General features: G+C 43.6%; 1 protein-coding gene across 3 annotated transcripts in view; it reads right to left on the bottom strand.

Moving 5' to 3' along the window:
• Positions 1–18,912, bottom strand: part of DSP (desmoplakin) — a 48,578-nt gene extending 29,666 nt beyond the window's left edge. Inside the window, exons 1-4 of one of the 3 annotated variants that reach the window (XM_053601053.1) lie at positions 18,340–18,912; positions 5,066–5,168; positions 1,512–1,660; positions 388–562 (exon numbers count right to left, since the gene is read on the bottom strand). In XM_053601053.1, the coding sequence (XP_053457028.1) occupies positions 388–562; positions 1,512–1,660; positions 5,066–5,168; positions 18,340–18,539 (627 nt within the window). In that variant the 5' untranslated portion in view covers positions 18,540–18,912. The remainder of the gene's footprint in view (positions 1–387; positions 563–1,511; positions 1,661–5,065; positions 5,169–18,339) is intronic. The other 2 variants (XM_053601054.1, XM_053601055.1) reach the window with 2 other exon arrangements.
• Positions 18,913–19,348: the final 436 nt, after the last annotated feature.

Consider the following 19,348-nt stretch of genomic DNA (forward strand, 5'->3'; position numbering starts at 1 on the left):
CACTGGAGTAGAACAATGAATTTCTTTAACACAGATACTCCCACAATGGATTTTCTAGTTGTGAATAGGAAAAGCTGGATATTCAAAAAACTTATTCTACTAAATTTATACCTCTTAAATATAACCTGTGTGATAAAGTGTGACTATACGGCAATGAGGCGAATTCCCTAAGCCACACAGCAACAAAAAACTACCTAGAAATTTCACTTATTTCAAAATAAAAGACCACTTTCAAGTTGTGTAGGAGGAAGATTCTGAAAATAGAAAGTTGTTGCTGCCACCTGAGGCCCAAACTCCCCTCTGTGGACAGAACACAGGGGCTAACCCCGTTGTGCTCTCTATACCTGGTCTCTACAGGTCTGCGTCCTCCACCTGAAATCTGCTTACCCTCTGCTGCTTCATCCACCCCAGACAGTCACTGGTGACACGCCTGGTGAACTCATCCCACCCGGAGCCGCTCTGACAAGTGTATCCTCCACCACCCTTGGAGCTGGCCCTGCGGACTCGAGGGACACTGATGGCCTTATAAAGAGCTCGCATCTGCTCTTGGAGCTGAAGTAGTCTGAAAAGAAAAACAAAGACACCATTGAAGGAAAATAGCCTATGAGAATATGTGCTGGGCAAATTTTCCCTTTTTTGAAGCTCCTTTAAGTCAATACAGAGAGCACAAATGTCTTAGGTATCCCATGTTTTCTTTATCCCATGACTTGAATCCTGATCACATACAAAAGAAAAAAAAAATTTGATCACATACAAAGAAAAAAAAAAAACATTAAATGTTTGGAAGTGTCCCAAAGCCCGAAACTCTGTGGAAAGTGTAATCGCCTTTGCCTAACCTGGTAGTACCTTTCATTCATAAGTTTCATCCTAGGGATTTTCTTAAAACTCTGGGCCTTGGGAGGCAGCAGACCAAATGCAGAATACACATCTCTGCTTTAAAGCATTTTTTTCCAACTTTGAATCTCATTTTTTTAATTTTTTTTTTTTTTTTTTTTGTAGAGACAGGGTCTCACTTTACCGCCTTTAGTAGGGTGCCATGATGTCACAGGACTCACAGCAACCTCTAGCTCTTGGGCTTCCGCGATTCTCCTGCCTCAGCCTCCCGAGCAGCTGGGACTACAGGCGCCCGCCACAACACCCGGCCATTTTTCGGTTGCAGTTCAGCCAGGGCTGGGTTTGAACCCACCACCCTCGGTATATGGGGCCAGCATCCTACTCATTGAGCCACAGGCGCCACCCTGAATCTCATTTTTTAATTTATTAAAACTAAGCTTGACTTGCTATTAAACTCTTAAGAAGCCAAATGCTGTGCCAAAGGCCCTTGCTTCCCTCTAAATAAAGCTGCAGTTAACATCTCAAAAGGAACTAGTCAATTTCTATATCCAAAGCTGCAAAATACCAAGTAAGGGAGCCCTTCCTTAGAAATGAACACCTATGCTACCTTCACAGGAAGGCCTGGGTGGCCAGACTGAGTGTAAGGTATCCTCCGATCCGCGTCCTGTGGGTAGTACCTTTTCTGATAAGCGTCACAGGGCTGGCCCATCTGCCGCATCTCTCTGATCAAGCTGTCAGCAATTTCCATGTGATCATTGGCCTGGGCAAAATACTCATCCAGTTCTCTACTCCGAGCCAGCTGTATTCCATCTCCATATTTCAATTCCTAAAAGAAAGGATTCCCTTGAAAGAAAACATAATACTGGAAAGAAAAACATTAATGGAAGCAAAAGCTTCTACCGTAAACACAACAAATCTTTTCAGCTCCCCCATCTCAATGCAGAAGATTTCTAACTAGAAGCAATCTTACTAATTTGAGGTAAAAACATAGAAAGAGATTCATAGAACAAAATGTGTGGACTACCTTGTAAACTTTCACTTGGCTTTTAAAAGCTTATGTACAGAATGCTAATCTTTCCCTTGCTTCAATATTTTTTTTAATTTCAGGTTAATATAAGGGTACATACAATTAGGTCGCATTATTTGCATGTGTAAGGGAAAGTCCAATGTCCAAGTTCTAATCGAATCTTTCACCCAGGAAGTGTGCCATATACCCCTGCATTGTACGCGGGAGGTGGGAACTTACTGAACTCCCTCCCCCACTCCCATCTTCTTCCATTTAATTGTGTTTTTCTCTCATGTGAGCCTGTAGTTTTTGATCTAATTTTTTTTTGAGACAGAGCCTCAAGCTGTCGCCCTGGGTAGAGTGCCGTGGCATCACAGCTCACAGCAACCTCCATCTCCTAGGCTTAGCTGATTCTCTTGCCTCAGCCTCCCAAGTAGCTGGGACTACAGGCGCCTGCCACAACGCCTAGCTATATTTTGGTTGTAGTTGTCCTTGTTGTTTGGCAAGCCTGGGCTGGATTTGAACCTGCCAGCTCTGGTATATGTGGCTGGCGCCCTGGCTGCTTGAGCTACAGATGCCAAGCCTTTGATCTAATTTCAGATTAGTACTGAGTACATGGGATTTATGCTTTTCCATTCTTGCAAGGTCTCCATCTTTTGCTATGCTGAATAGCATTCCAATATTTTAAATGAGATCTTTCAAATTCACACACAAGTCTCATCTAATGGGAATTTCACTATGATAAGGACACTGTACCAGTATACCAGATATGGCCTTTTACCTGATCTTATAGGAAAATAACTTTTTATTTCTTAAAAAGAAAGCTTCTACCTAGCTAAATAGCATGGGGCTAATGTCCTCAGGTTTTTTGTTTGTTTGCTTTGTTTTTTGAGACAGAGTCTCAGAAGAGTGCATCATACCTCACTGCAACCACAAACTCCTGGGCATGTGCCACTATATACAGTTAATTTTTCTATTCTTTGTAGAGACAGGGTTTCACTCTTGCTCAGGCTGGTCTCAAACCCCTAGCCTCAAGCAATCTCCCACTTCATCCTCCAGAGTGCTAAGATTATAAGCATGAGCCGCCATGCCTGGCCAATGTTCTGATTTTGATGATGCACCGTATCATATAAGATGTCACCACTGTGAGAAGCAGGGTTCTAGGCAGAGATTGTTCTGGATTATTTTTGCAACTTCTTGTGAGTCTATAATTATTTCAAAATAAAGTTGTTGTTTTTTTTTAAACAGAAAGCTTCCTCTGCTGCTTCCAGGAAGCTTTCATCTACTGTTTTCATTCAGCTTCAGCCAAATGAGCCTCATTTCTCTAAAAAGAAATATTAGCAAATCTGATACCATTGCCCTGACATATTTTTATTGCATCTTGATGCACACAAGTAAAAATAAACTGAGAGCATGATGCCATGTGAATTTTTAGAAATACATTTAAAATATATCCATAGTTACTATAAACCATACCCAGGGCTGGGATGCAAAAATGTTCCATATTAAATCACTGATGACTCCTATTTTGCTTTATATAAAGGAATTGAGGCACTATGATGAACACTTAGGGGGATACGTTTCAAATCAGATATTAGAAACAAATCAAATTAGTTTGCTGATCCCCAAATATCTTTGCACATGGACTAAAATGACATTTTTTAATTGTATGAAATAAACCAGAACTTAATATATAATATTATATTTATACCTACTATAAATTACAAAATGAGAACATTAAGATATTCTCCAAACAGAACCCATAAATTTAATTCACTTGGTTAAAATCTGTTTCAAATATAGAACTATTTTTTTTTTTTTTGGCCGGGGCTGGGTTTGAACCCGCCACCTCCGGCATATGGGACCGGCGCCCTACCCGCTGAGCCACAGGTGCCACCCCAAATATAGAACTATTTTTTTTTTTTTTTTTTTTTTTGTAGAGACAGAGTTTCACTTTATGTCCCTCGGTAGAGTGCCATGGCATCACACAGCTCACAGCAACCTCCAACTCCTGGGCTTAAGCGATTCTCTTGCCTCAGCCTCCCAAGTAGCTGGGACTACAGACGCCAGCCACAACGCCCGGCTATTTTTTGGTTGCAGTTCGGCGGGGCCGGGTTTGAACCCGCCACCCTCGGTATATGGGACCGGCGCCTTACCAACTGAGCCACAGGCGCAAGTCTCTCAAATATAGAACTATTTAATAGGAGTACTTTAGGATGAGGCAGATTCCACGATTTTCCTGAAATAATTGTGGAGAAAAAAAGGTTTTTAAAGAGCTGGATGTGGGTCAGGTGAGGTGGCTCACGCCTATAATCCCACCACTGTGGGAGGCCGAGGCAGGTGGATTGCCTGAGCTCGTAAGTTCAAGCCTAACAAGAGCAAGACCCCCATCTCTAAAAATAGCCGGGCACCAAGAGTTGGAGATTCCTATGAGCTAGGATGCCATGGCATTCTACCGAGAGTGACAAAGTGAAACTCTGTCTCAAAAGAAAAAAAAAAGTCAGGCATTGTAGTAGGCACGTAGTCCCAGATACTGGGGAGGGTGAGGTAAGAGAATCACTTGAGCCCAAGAGTCTGCAGTTGCTGTGAGCTATGACGCCACAACATTCAACCAGGGGCTATGAAATGAGACTTTGTCTCAAAATAAATAAATAAATAAATAAATAAAGAGCTGGGTGTGGTGGCACATGCCTGTAGTCCCAGCCACTAGTGAGGCTGAGGTGGGAGGATCTCTTGAGCCTAGGAGTTCAAAGCTATAGTGAATTATTATCACAATCAATACCAGACTCCAGCCTAGATGACAGAGCAAGAGAGACCCTCTAAAAATTTTTTTAATAAAAATAAATAAATAGTGGCGGGCGCCTGTGGTCCCAGCTGCTCGGGAGGCTGAAGCAAGAGAATCGCTCAAGCCCAGGAGTTGGAGGTTGCTGTGAGTTGTGTGAGGCCACGGCACTCTACAGAGGGCCATAAAGTGAGACTCTGTCTCTACAAAAAAATAAATAAATAAATAAACCTGTGTTTCTCCCACTATTAAACCACTATTACAAATAGATTAAGATACATATCCCCCTCTATTCTGTTCAGAACTACAATCTCCAAACAATGTATATGAAAGAGGTCAGTGAACAGGAATATTATGGCTTAAGCCCAGGACAGTTGAAGCTAACCAGGAATACGATCAGGTGTGGATGATACTGTGGGAGAAACAATGGGAAGGAAGCTTACAGGCTGCACAATCAGCTCCGCTCGCATCAAACAATCCGAGCAGTTCTGCAGGAGCTCCTGGATGGTGTTCTGATTCTGGTGCCTGGACATTGTACCCGTTTGACTAAGGAGGCAAACAGAAAGAAACCAAATGTGAAGTAACTGTTTCTTCCATTTTGAAATATTTCAAACTTTCAGAAAAGTTGCAAAAATGGGACAAAAACACTTCTGTGAGACCCTTCACCAAGATTTTCCAATGGTCAACATTTTGCTATGTTTCCTTTACCCCTCCCTCCCCCTCCACATTTGTGTATGTATTTATTTATGTGTGTGTGTATATATTTTTTTGTTTGAACCAGTGAGGATAATCGTGTCCCCTCATCCCCAAATATTGTAGCATGTATTTCCTAAGAACAAAGACATTCATTATATGCACATGTTAATATAACCACAGTATAATTATCAAAATCAAGAAGTTTAAAACTGATTTAATACTAATTTGTAATCTACAGAATTTTTTCAAAGTTTGCCAATTAGCCCAATAATGTCCTTTACAGCCAGTTCCCCACCACCACCACCTCCGGACCTAGAAATATTCCTGTGAGTTGTAAAAACACACTTCCGGCAATGACAGTGACAAAGAGCTATTTCAGCTTATACACATGCTCACTTCATCCCACAGTGGTCCCTAATGCCCAGTCCCCACAAGTCCCACTTGACAGGAAGACTTCACGTTGTCAGGCAAAGAGCATGAAAATTTCACTGGCAAGTTTAGCTGAAGGAAAAGATGAGCGATGAAAGAAAAGCTTACTCTATAAAAGCATTTTCTGCAATTGCAGTAAAAGATAATAATGGTGTAAGAGAAAAATCATGGTGTGAAGAAAGTGCTGAGAAATTGTAGTACAGTGTATCTATCCTTAATGCAGAACAAACCCCTTCTCCTTTCAAGATGTTCCTAGCATAAACATTCTTTTCCCACAACATGGCTCACTCAAGTGTGCATTTTAAATGGGGTACTTTTCTGAAAAAATATGTGGAAAAAAAACTTAAAATAACAGTAATGATAGAAGAAAAACCTTGCAGATGGTCCACATTTTAATTGTCTGTATTGTAAAGAAAGAGAAGGCAGGAGTTTCATTTGTAAGTGAATCCACAAAAGAACAAAGCATAATAAAAGTCTTTTAAATTTGCCCAGATACATTATTCCGCAGCACAGCCTACTGCAGTTTGGTTTAAGAGAGATGTGAAGCATATCAAATTATTGCTCAGTATTTGTGAAAAGTCCTCATGAAGGTCCCAGAAGAAGCTGGAGCTCTTCACCCTGTCCTTCAGCCAGGGCTGGCCTACGCCTGATTTTATCTGTTTGATGCCTGTCTGATCAGCTGCATTTTCTCTGATGTGTGTGTGTCTGTGTGTGTTTTAAAGAAAGAATTTAACTATCAAAAAGTAAAGGTTAAACAAAGGTTGTATTATGCACAGATGGGATAGGAACATGAGAACTTGAGAACTTCTCCCACAGCACCTGCCCTCATCACCACAGGGAAGCACTTTCTTTTTCTACCTAGTTAGGGTCCCTCCCTGCAAGCAAGGCTCTCCAACAAGTCAGCACTAGCTGTATGTGGGAGAGGAACCCAGCCGTCCCTGGGAACCACTCCCAGACGATGACACAGGCTTCCCCAGGCAGGCCCAGACAATGTGCCCGAACTGTCCACCTATCAAAACCAGCACAGCCTCCCCCTCATCCCCATGAATGCAACCAGTCTCTTTCTTGCACTTTTACAGGAAATAGGGCACATTTCTTTCACTGCTGAGATATAAGTATGACTACAACTGTTGTCCCAACTTGTGCAAAATTCCAACCAACTTAGAGCAAGCCAACAGGGCAAAACGTACTTGTTACAAAATAAAGGAAAGAAATTCCAGAGACCCAAGGAAAAAATTAAGAAATACAGAAACCTCATTTAGAACCCTCATATGAAAGGAATTGGGAAGGTCCTGTGTAATTGTATTTGTTTTCTTTATAAAAGGGGATGGGAGAACCTTTCTTTTGAAACATTTCATAATTCTATTCAGCTGGCACAGTGGCTCACACCCATAATCCTAATACTCTCAGAGGCCAAGGCAAGTGGATTGTTTGTGTTCAGGAGTTCAAGATTAGCCCGAGTAAGAGCAAGATCCCATCTCTACTAAACACAGAAAAACTAGCCAGGCGTTGTGGTGGGCGCCTATAGTCCCAGCTATTCGGTAGGCTGAGGCAAGAGGATTGCCTGAGCCCAAGAGTTTGAAGTTGCTGTCCGCTATAATACCATGGCACTCTACCCAGAACAATGAGATTTTTGTCTCAAAAGAAAAAAAGAGGGCTGTGGCTCAGAAGAGTAGGGCACCGGCCCCATATGCCTGAGGTGTTGGGTTCAAACCCAGCCCCGGCCAAAAACAGCAAAAAGAAAGAAAGAAAACAAAAAGGAATTCTATTCAGTAATTTGGTTCTGAGGGTGATTCCCAAAATTTATATGCAGTCTCAAGTATATCCCAAAAGTGAAGGAGTTATCCCTTAGCACCATGGAAAGTCAGTTTCTTACATAATTTTTTTTTTTTTTTTGTAGAGACAGCGTCTCACTTTATGGCCCTCGGTAGAGTGCCGTGGTGTCACACAGCTCACAGCAATCTCCAAATCCTTGGGCTTAGGCGATTCTCTTGACTCAGCCTCCCAAGTAGCTGGGACTACAGGCGCCCGCCACAACGCCCGGCTATTTTTTTGTTGCAGTTTGGCCGGGGCCGGGTTTGAACCCGCCACCCTCGGCATATGGGGCCGGCGCCCTGCCCGCTGAGCCACAGGCACCGCCAGTTTCTTACATAATTTAATAGTGTGTGCCACCATAAAAACTATCAAAAACTGAGCTATAAAATGGTGGCAGATAGTGGAAACTATGTGAAGGATACACAAAAACTCTGTACTATCTTTATAATCTTTTTTTTTTCCACAAGACAGAGTCCCACTATGTTGCCCTCAGTAGAGTACAATGACGTCACAGCTCACAGCAACCTCAAACTCTTGGGCTTAAGTGACTCTCTTACCTCAACCTCCCAAGTAGCTGGGACTACAGGCGCCCGCCACAATGCCCAGCTACTGTTTGGTGCAGTTGTCATTGCCATTTTTAGCTGGCCCAGGCTGGGTTCCAACCTGCCAACTTCAGTATATGTGGCCGGCGCCGTAACCACTGTGCTATGGGCGCCGAGCCCCCCTACCTTTTCTATTTTTTTTTTTTTTTGAGACAAAATCTCACTCTGTCACCCTAGGTAGAGTACATGGGATCATAGCCCACAGTAACTTCAAAGTCTTGGGCTTAAGTAATCCTCTTGCCTCAGCCTCCCAAGTAGCTGGGACTACAGGCGTGTGTCACTACACTGGGCTAGTCATTCTATTTTTAGTAGAGATGGGGTCTCACTCTTGCTCAGGGTGGTTTTGAAATCCTGAGCTCAAGCAATCCACCTGCCTGGGCCTTTGAGAGTGCTACGATTACAGGCATGAGCCACCACACCCAGCCTTTACAATCTTTCTGTGAATCTAAAACAAAAATGTATTTAAAAACAGGGACAAGGAGGTCAAAGTCAACTGCGAATGAATGCACCAAAGTGCACATACACAGTACAAGTCTATTTAAAGTGAATTTACGAGACCAAATTCATTTGACCACAAAGGATAGAACCAGCTTCTTTTTACCCAACTACTACAGTAGTTAGTTACACAACACTTGGAACTGAATGGCATCCAGGAAAAAGAGGGGTTAAGCCATTAAATGTTGGCTTAAAACCTTTGCAGGTTTTGTCTATTTTTCTAATTCTCTCTCCCGAGTTTTCTATTAGAAGACATTGCCCCTCTAAAGGTCAGCAGACATGTCTCTAATAAGACTCTTCTCTGCTTCCCTCTGCCCATACAAACCTGAACTTAAAATAAAAGTAACCTCACATACTGATTCTAATAAAAAAATTCTTCATGGTATTGCTATTCGTCCATAGGAAAGTGTGATCTGATTAACCAAATTTCATCTTACAGACAAACTTGTCAAGACTGCATCTGATCCCTACCACGAGGTCCACTTATCCTGACTTTCATTCATAAGCATCCCACTTCAGTCTGAGGTGCGGCCCAGAGATATTCTTTGGAAACAGACCTAAGCAAGAAAGGGAACCAGGTGTATATATGTTGCACATGGCTCAGTCCATCAAAACAGGACGGAGGCAGACTCAGGTCCACTGAGATATAGTGACTGGGGAAAAAAGAATCCACCTTGAAATGCCAGTTTGCTTGTCTTAGCCCAGTGAAAAACCCACACAGAACTGGCTGTACTTAAGGAGGAAGCACAGGTAGAAAGGATTATGACCATGTGGTCAGTCTAATGTCATCCTCCAGCCATGTGTGTAGCCCTGGATTCCTTAGCACTAGAACCAGGAGAACTGGCTTCAGGGAACACAAGCATTTTTTGAAGTTTTAATTCAGAACTTTCTAAGATTATATACTGACCACATGATTTTAGATCTTTTTATATGAGAAATTTTCTAGACCTCCATCTGTTGGGCTCCATAATACCCAAGATTTCTTCACTTCACTCTTTCTGGAACTCAGTTTTATAAAACCACCAAACTCATTGTCCCTTGCTGAAAATAATACAAAAGTGTATGTTCTAGTTAATGGAAACTAAGTTTCCTCTTCAACTTATATAGTGCATTTTGGGAAGATGATAAATTCTATCATGTTATGAAGAAGTACTTTTTAAATAAATGTATTAATTGAACAAGTATGGAAGGCTATTAAAAAATCCCTAGCCTCAAAGAGATGTTTAATACTGTTACATATGGATGTTAGGGGTGGGGAGATTTTAAACCATGTCAGGAATCGAAGTAACAAGCCACAAGTTTCAATTTTTAAATCCCCTTTTCAGTGGCACCAAAGATGAAAGACATCAAGTGCTTTTAAAAAAAGAGAACAAAATTTGTTTGGGTCAAACCAATCGAAAGAATACTGACTTCTAAACGGAAAGTAACAGGTATTCTTGAAAAAATAGCATTTGTCCTTAAAAGTTTGTAACTCTTCTGAAATTGCTTTATCTTGAAACTTACAAAGACAAACCATCAATACAACAAAGAACCTGCTTACTCAAACTTTTTTTAAAAATTGTTTTAAAACTTGTTTAAACAAGTAATGGTTCCAAATGTTGGCATGGAGAGCCCTTAATCAGTTGGCTAAAAGGAAAACAAGTTCTGGATTTTCGTTCAAGATGGACTGAATGAATCTACGAACAATATTACAAAGCTTTCTGAGTTTTATTTTACTACCTTCAAATAACACTCTTTTCTTTAAAAATAAGAGTACAAAATTAGCTGCCTAAAAACATTAGTTTAACACTTGTTCCCAAGAACATTATAGAAAGAAATACATGACAACTATTTTGAGGCAGGGCATTACAAGGTAAAAATGTTTTTTAAATAAACAATTACTATGTTTTATAAAAATAATTTTACAATATGTGTAATCTAATATTGTTCATTACACAATTGGCCCATGCCCCCAACCCTATATTTCTTTTTGTTTACATATTTTCTCTTTCATTGGATTTCTTCTTTCCTTCTTTTTTCTATCCCTCTCTTCCTCTCCCCTTTCCTTTGTTCATTCGGGATCAACACAGGGTCTTGTATTTGTGCCAGAAAGAGTCATATGTTTGTCTGTATTCAGATCCATAGAGTAAGGGCCTAGGAAAAGCTCAGTCATAATTTAGAAACTATGATAATCATAAAATGCATTGATACTGATTTAAAGCCTCTTTGCTTAGCTCTTTTATGTTTTTCAGAGCATTTTTCACTTACACTACTTTTTTTAAGTCTCTTCATAGGATCCTATGTAAAAAGAAGAAGTGTATTTTTACTTTTTCACTTAAGGATGATACCTTGCCTCTATGACTCACGAAACACCCCTATATCACCTGAAGTGTCATGTCTCCATCCTACAAAAGTTACAGACGAAACAGTGCTGCCACCTCTATGGAACTTTCCTGATTACACCTCTGCCCCACTCCTGCACCAGTTTTTGCTTACTTGGCTACCCCAACTCCTGGATGGCAAAGTCCCACATCTTTAAAACTCTTAAAAGCACCCAACCTTCTGACACAAGGTTTTGCACACAGAAGGTACTTTAAACCTATTTGTTGGGTTTAGTAAAGTAGAACAACAAAGGCAAACTGAGGACTGAGCAGAGGATATCACCACTCATCTCATTACCGCAATTCCAAAAGCTTACCAGGGAGCACATTCATCCTCCTTTTCCCCCTACCTCACCCCAACAATGAGCAAAAAAAGGAAGTTTTTTTCCTATAGTTTTTAGGAAGAGGCCTTCCTGAGTCTTCATTTTCTCCTGCCAATGAACTGTAGGAGCAGTACTCTAATAAAAAAAGCTCACTTCCTTTCTGGCAGGATGGTTCTTTATTTTCACACTGTGTGTTTGGCAGATTGTGTTTGTTAGGGGCAGGGGAGTGGAAAACTGATCACCTACCATTAACTTCAGAAAGACTTTGAAGTCGGCAGAGTTGAAGTCCACTCTTAGCTCTGCCACTTCTAGTTATACAGCCTGTTACTAGGAGCAAGTTAAGGTGACACCCATTTCAGGCCCCTGGAGTTCCACCTGTGACAGGTAGAACACCCATGTCCCCAGAGTGCAGGTGAGGCTCAGACAGGGCCCCACAGAAGGTGACTCCTCACCTCAAGACAGCTCTTCCTGTGGAGGCTGCTGCCATTGTATGGTTCTTTGAGTTCATATTTGTGTTTTTTATCTTTGCCCTTGTCCATAATTTTAAGGATATTTTGCAGCAAATTGGGGATGGGATTAGAAGCAAAAAAAAAACAAGAGTAGAAGGAAGAAATGGACTGGGTATTGAGTGTTAGGTATTTTCAGGAGTTTCTCAGATTACGTACAATTCTCAAAAACGACAGTTTGGGGCAATCCAAAGAAAGTGGTGCGTTTTTGTTTTTTTTTTTTAATGTTCCCAAACCTAATTTTTTTTATTAGATCATAACTGTGTAAATTACTGCATTTATGGAGTGCAATGTGCTGACTCTATATACAATCTAGAATGTTCACATCAAACTGCATTGTAACAGCATCAAAGAAATTTATGGAAGGAATAAGAAAATTCAGAGTCCTTTTTTTCTTTTATTAAGCGGGGATGACACATGAATATTTGGACAATGCCAAATTCAATGCCAAAATAGAGATTTCTATTTTGAATTACCTCCCTATACAAAAACTTACAATTATTTTACTAAAATTTAAAAAAAAAAATCATTTACAAGCTATCTGGTTATCCATCAAGATGCCAACTCTCCAGATGCCAGATGAAGCTAGGGCTGTTATGTTTGTATGTCAAAAATTGTGATTCCAGGTAGAACCTCAGATGTGTTAGCTGCAGCTTCTCACTAAAGTGTCCTCATTTTCTTGCAATGTGGATTTTACATTCACAAAGTCTTTGAAGCCCAAGGTGTCAGTGGTGAGACATAAATCACCAGTTGCACTAGCATGTTACAGTTGTCACTTCAAATGAGTGGCTCATGCCTGAGTCTTAGGGTCTGTGGGCCAGTGTTTCCACATCAAAACCACACCTAACCATTTGCAAGCAGCAGGGCCACTGAGACCAGCCCAGCAGCGGGGAGAAGGAGAAAATGAAGGGGCAGGGCAGTGCACCCAGCTGCAGCACCCAAGCCTGAGGACTGAAACACTCCTAGCACCTCCTCTTCTGGAAAGACTGGTTAGCTGAAAGTCAAGACAGATGCCCAAGTCATGCCCTCCTCTGCTCCACCCTAAGAAGTAAGCATTGAGGCATCAGACGTATCAGCAGTTTTTTCCTTCCCAAGACATTTCAGTCACCTTTATGACAATGAAATTATGCCCATATTTAGAGAAAGAAAGATTAACTACTGTTGAAAGTTGTTCCATCCCACTAAACAGATCTGATCAACAATTGATTGGCTTAATGCAGAATCAAGGTTGTTGTTTTTTTTTCTAAGTACATAGAAACTCTACTAATGAAAGCATACAATGGTTATGAAATAGATATTTCACAGAAATGCAGGCTGGGGAATGCAACAGACTAAAAGTAAGTAAAAACTTATATAAGATAGCAAAGAGTTTACAGTAGATAAGATGAAGTCCAACAACAAGGGTTTGATCTTTTCTTGAGTCCTCCTGGTACGCTGGATTGCAATCTAGTTCAACCACTTACTAGCTGTGTGACCTTGGGCAAGTTGTTTGACTACTTTAACCTTATTTCCCATCTGTAAACTGGGAAGATTGTTGTGAGCCTTGAGATAACAAACGTAATACACATGGTACATCATAGGGGTTTGCCAGGTAATGGTAACCATTATTAACCATGGATCTGATATTTTTATAAAATATACAACTTACTCAAATTTAATAACCATGTAAATGTTATCTGCCAGATATTAAGCTAAGCTGAATCTTACTTTGCGATCATGTCTCAGAAAAGTATTTAGAATACTCATTCTATGAGTCACTCTGGCTCCTGTTTTCTCAGACTCTTCCTTGCCTCTCACATCCAGTTCTTAGGTGCAGCTGTTCACTCCACCTTGGCAATGTCTACTTTCCCATCCTACTATCACGGCCTCGCCCTTGTTCAGACTTTCATTCCCTCCCTCCTTCACTGGTGCAATGGCTTCCTTAATTAAGCCAACTAGCTCTTTCGGTCTCTGGCCATTTGCAGTCACTCTACATGAGCAGCCACACACAGACCTACAGCTTGGCTGTGATCATCTTGTTTCCCTGCTCCTTCCCTAAAGGAGACTTTCACTGACTTCAGTGGAAGACTGCAATGGCTCCCCTCTGCCTGTTCAATTCCCTCTCCAGGGCATTCAAGGTGTCCTGAGCTCTGGTCCTGAATGATCCTTCCTCCTGCCTTCTTACTGCCTCCCCTTCATTAGAGTGTATGCTCAAAAAAGGAGACACTCCATAAGCCTCCAACTTGTCTCATACTCTTCTCTCCCCCCTGGAAGGCTCTCTGACCCCTCCCACATATTCACCAAACGAAATACTCCAAAATCTAATTCAACACCAGTTCCTCCATAAAGTCTAACCTAACCGCTGCCCTAATGACAGGGATGTTGCCTTGTTGCCTCATGAAGCTCTGAAGCCATGCATACCCCTCCTGGGCCTTACCCTTTTGTGTTCTAGTATTCATGTACTTATCTTTCTTAAAAGAGCACACAGTCCTTCCAGGTCTTCATATTTTCACTTGACCTCCTCAACACCTAACATAGAGCACACGGCAGATGCTCAGTAAATACTTGGTGAATGAAAGAAGATATGGGAATTTGAGATATTTTCTTTGTGTAACTACAATCCGAAAGTCATGCTAAATGGTATAGGAAGGACAAGGGTGAGAAGCCTTGGGTTCTCAGGCCAACCCAGCCCGATACTCTGGGATCTTAAGGATTCAGCTTCTTGTCTCTAAGTGGGAAAGCAGGGGTTTTGGAGATGATGTGACACTTAGTGGTCCCTCCTGGTCTAAAATTCAATGCAAAAGGACCTATTTACCTCCTGCTAAGAAACAGGCTTCCTTTAAAAGGTAATTTAGGTTGGGGCACCTTGGCTCATGCCTGTAATCCTAGCACTCTGGGAGGCCAAAGCTGGAAGATCCCTTGAGCTGAGAAATTTGAAACCAGCCATAAGAGCAAGAGGCCAAAATAGAAAAAGTTAGCACGCATTGTGGAGGATGCCTGTAGAACCAACTACTGGGGAGGCTGAGGCAAGAGGAACCCAGGAGTCTAAGTTTGCTGTGAGCTAGGCTGATGCCATGACACTCTACAGACTGGGCAACAGAGTAAGACTCTGTCTCAAAAAAAAAAAAAAAGTAATTTAAAACAAACTTTAAAGTGTGTATCAAATAGTGATCACATGTATTTCAGCTTCAAAATCATGAGATCTGGAGAAAAGTAAGCATTAATGTTATATCCACATATTTCTGAAGCTTAATAAGTACATTCTGCTTTTAATCCTACAAAATCCACACTTTGATCAGTGAAAGATCTAACTGTGGGACTTCATCACTTCGGTAACACATTTCACTACAGATCTGCAATTTAACTACAGGAATAAAACTAGAGTAATTCTCCTTTAATTGGAAGCAGTATTAATATGACATCCTATACAAGAAAAATCCCAAGTTTATATTTTCAAAACTATGCCTATTATGTTAGAAAGCATGTAGCATTTACCAAACATTAACAAAACATTAAGGAGAACAGGAGAAAAATTAGGTAGCTGCAGATTCCATTCAACCTAAAAGACTCTAAGTAATGCCAGAAGGTGGGGGAATATATAAAACAAATGATATCTAACATAGTCCTAAAAATGGACAAGTGTTATTTGTGGAAAGGACAGGCAGAGGGGAGATGTTTTAAAGTCATTTTAAAATAAAAAATAAAATTCAGGCTCTCTACACACTCAAATTAGTTTATTTACAGAAGGGTTAAATATACTCATTTCAAAAATCACCAATTTAATTCAGCCAATAAAGTAGCAATTTTTTTATTTAAATGAGTTTACATGCAATCAGTAGTTTTCATATCAGTTTTTACGCTTTTAAAAAAGTTTCGGACATAAAAACACTCATTAAATTCTGAATCATCATTCATTTAGCAGAGGGCAGTGGCTCCCTCAGGCAGAGGCAGAGAGAGTATATCCTACTTCTACAAAAAGCTCCCCATGGGCAAATATATCCCTCCACTCCAAACCATAATGCCACCAGAAAAACTGGTGCCGGTGAGTGCTCTCTCTTCAGTCAGTCGCTATTATTTGAAAATGCATAAGTCAGCTTTTGTGAGTTATTTTGTATTAAGCAGCACCACTGCAGGCCCAGACAGGCTTAGGAGGAAACTCTTGTACCCGGTGGCCAGAAGGAATGACCACCCACTGACTCAAGCCTGCAGATCAACACCAACAGTAGAAAAAACATCCTTCCTCAAAGAGAGGTCATTTTTCACTCGGGTCTGTTTTCCCTTCCCAGAGAGATATAAAACTTAACAGGTTTATAAACAGTCTTTAAATTGAAAAAATGTAAACAAGAAATGATGTTATGCAATAAAAAATCATAGAGCCCCTCCCCAAATTAAATGTTTCAATGAGGAATTCTAATAAAACGTCTTTATGCAGTTCATTAACCAACTTATGAATTAAAATTTAAGTTTTCTACAACATGTAGGAGCCAAGGCAGTGAAATATCCAGTTAATAGTATTATTTTCAGTTTAAAAGGTAAGAAATCTAGCTTACAGAAGAACATTAATAACGAATAATAAAAAGTAATACTTGGTTCATACAATGCCGAAAGAGCTACTAAAGAATCCTTTAACATTCTGACTTTGATTTAAATTGTGTGCAATCCATACAGGTAAAGAACGTGCTTCCCAGATCCTGCAAGACTGCGAAAGAAAAGTTTCAGATTTAAATGACTGGCAAAATATTAAAACAAACTGCAAAGTTTTCTCTCTTATGGCTTGGCACATTTTTCCTGGGAATCCCCAGGCCTGTTATGTTCAGAAAACAGAGCTCCGAGAGACAATTCTTTGCTAACTCAAAAAAGAGAAAGTAAATTATCAAGACTCTCCAGAAATAACTAAATCTAAGGAGAAAACAGGTTGCAACTCGGGTAATCTCCACCTTCAAAATTGCTTGCAAAACAAAACTCCCCTGGAGTGAATCCAGGTTACTCCTCCCCAGCCTAGGGCTACCACGCAGGGTAAAAAAATGTCCTGGAGCTCAGGGCCCGAGGAGGGCTGGGCTGGCTGGCGGCGGGTGGTGGCGGGCTGCAAAACTCTCACGGCTCGCGTGGGCATTTAGAGTCAGCTCCCAGGACCCGATGAAAGTCAGCAAGGTCATTATCTTTCCTACCCACCCAAATGACCCCCTCTGACAGTTCTGGCGATGATACGAAGATTCAGCTCTCTTCTCGGGGGCTCTTTACCGGGTCACCGTGGCCGGGGAGGGTCACCGGTGTCGTCCTCCCTTCCACAAATCCCCTGCTCACACTGTCCAGACCCAAGCGCAGACCCTGAGCCGGCGCTCTACAGTATGACCAAGGCGCTGGGGTCGTTCTTTCGTTATTTTTTAAAAGAAGAAAACAAAGGGCCTAAACGCCGGGCCAAAGGTGCGCACACTGGCGGGGACTGCGGCGCGGCAGACACGTAATCTGGCGCCCCCCGGCCGGGTTTCCACCCCCCTGACCAGCGAACAACCCTGTTGTGATGCTTTATTTGGGGGACGGGCGAGGCCTGAGGTGTCTTCCTCGGGACGGGACCCCGCCGGGACGCGCAGCCTTAACACAAATACCCTCAGGTAGCCGGAGTAGCCCAGGCACCGCCGCCGTCGTGGTACCGGGTGACCAGGAATTCGGGGTGAGCAGGTAGAGACAAGGGAGCCCTGGTTGTCACTGTGGCCAGCAGACAAGGCCAGGTCCCCCGCTCCTTTACTGCGGGGCTTTTGATTTAGTTAGAGAGGCTACATTTTGAAGTTGCAGCCCCGCCTCTCCTGGCCTCCTACCTGCGGCCTGGACAAAGGCCACTGCAGCCCGGACAAAGGCCACTGCAGCCCGGCCCCGCCACGCGGTGGGCAGCCCCAAGCGCAGCCCAAGTCTCCCCGGGCTGGCCATCACACGTGCGCGCCCCTTCTCGGCCCGGGAGCGGAGAGGGGGTGACGCCCCCTCCAGCCACCAGACCAAGTTCGCAATAAGTGAGAAAAGTGGGACACCAACGCTCTCAGGAAAGGAGTCGTTTCTTACCCCAAGCACACCCACACATCCACCCAGGTCAACACAGCGCACTGGGCGTAAGGACACCTGGGTCCCGCTCCCAGCGCTGCCAGGAAATGCTCTCGAGATCTCGGACACAAAGTCTCTCCTTCCGGGCCCCCGGTTTCCTCCTCGGCCTGAGGAGGCCCTCCCAGTCCCTGACGGCTAGGATTCGTCTAGAACAGGCGTCCTCAAACTTTTTAAACAGGGGGCCAATTCACTGTCCCTCAGACCGTTGGAAGGCCGGACTATAGTTTAAAAAAAAACAACTATGAACAAATTCCTATGCACACCGCATATATCTTATCTTGAAGTAAAAAACAAAACGGGAACAAATACAATTCACACCGCTTCATGTGGCCCGCGGGCCGCAATTTGAGGACGCCGTCTAGAAGGTGGGGACGCGCCCTCAGGCCCGGTAGCTCCGCGCTCTCCGGGCGGGTACCCACCAGTAGCCGTCCGAGTTCTGGTCGACGGTGCAGCGCCGCGAGTAGTACGTCCTGCTGGTGGTGCCCCCGCCGCCGCCGCCGCCCCCGCCGCCACCAACGCCGCCGCAGGTCATTTCGTAGCGCAGGTCCGGGCCGGACTCGGCGCGGGTCATGCGGCCCAGCGTGTTGATCCGCGGGTGGGAGCCTCCGTTGCAACTCATGTCGGCGGGCACTCAGGAGAGACGCTCAGCGCCGAGGCATAAGCGAAGCCGCCGGCAGGGAGAAAGCGGAGGGGCGCGAGGAAAGGCGGACAACCAGGAAAGGGGGAGGGAGGAGTGCACAAGTGTCTCTAGGATGCGGCTCTCCACTGGGGCGTCCAGACCGCTGTGAGCGCCGGGAGGCGACTGGCGCGGGGTAGGAGCGGGAGGAAGAGCTGTGGCTTCGAGGGCGGCGAGGGCGCAGAGGAGCTGGGTCAGGGTAGGGTGTTGGTGTTGATCGGCCAGGTCGCGAGTCTCCTCCCCGCTGGCACCCGGCGCCCAAGCCACACCTGGTGGGTTTCTTCCCAGAGCGGGGTGCGGCCGGGGTGCGGCCGCCGTGCCTCCTCCGCCCCCCGCGGGTGTCACCGACGCGCTCAGGCTGCCCCTCCCCATCTGCGCCCGCCGGCGGGCAGCTCCGCCCAGCGCCTCCGAGGCCGGAGCGCGGCCACAAGGGGCGGGGCGGGGCGGGGTCCCGGGGCGGGGGCGGGGTCCCGCCCGAAACCAGACGGCCCTGTTGCGGCGACCGCGGGCTGGAAGTGCGCTCACGGGGACCCTGTGCTCCGGGTTGGGCAGTCCTGGCGGGGAAAGTGTGGCCCTGCTTTTGAGGATTTCCTCGGTCCCCAGGAGCGGAAATAAGGTGAAATGGAAGGGCCATTTGATTGGACAATTAGTTATTAAACATTTACTTTGTTCATCCCTTGAAACTCCAGCAAAGCTTTGAATGGAAACACGGTTAGTTGATGGAGTTTTGTTTGGGGGCTTTTTCTTTTATT

Source organism: Nycticebus coucang, chromosome 9 (assembly GCF_027406575.1).
Source record: "Nycticebus coucang isolate mNycCou1 chromosome 9, mNycCou1.pri, whole genome shotgun sequence".
NCBI lineage: Eukaryota > Metazoa > Chordata > Mammalia > Primates > Lorisidae > Nycticebus > Nycticebus coucang.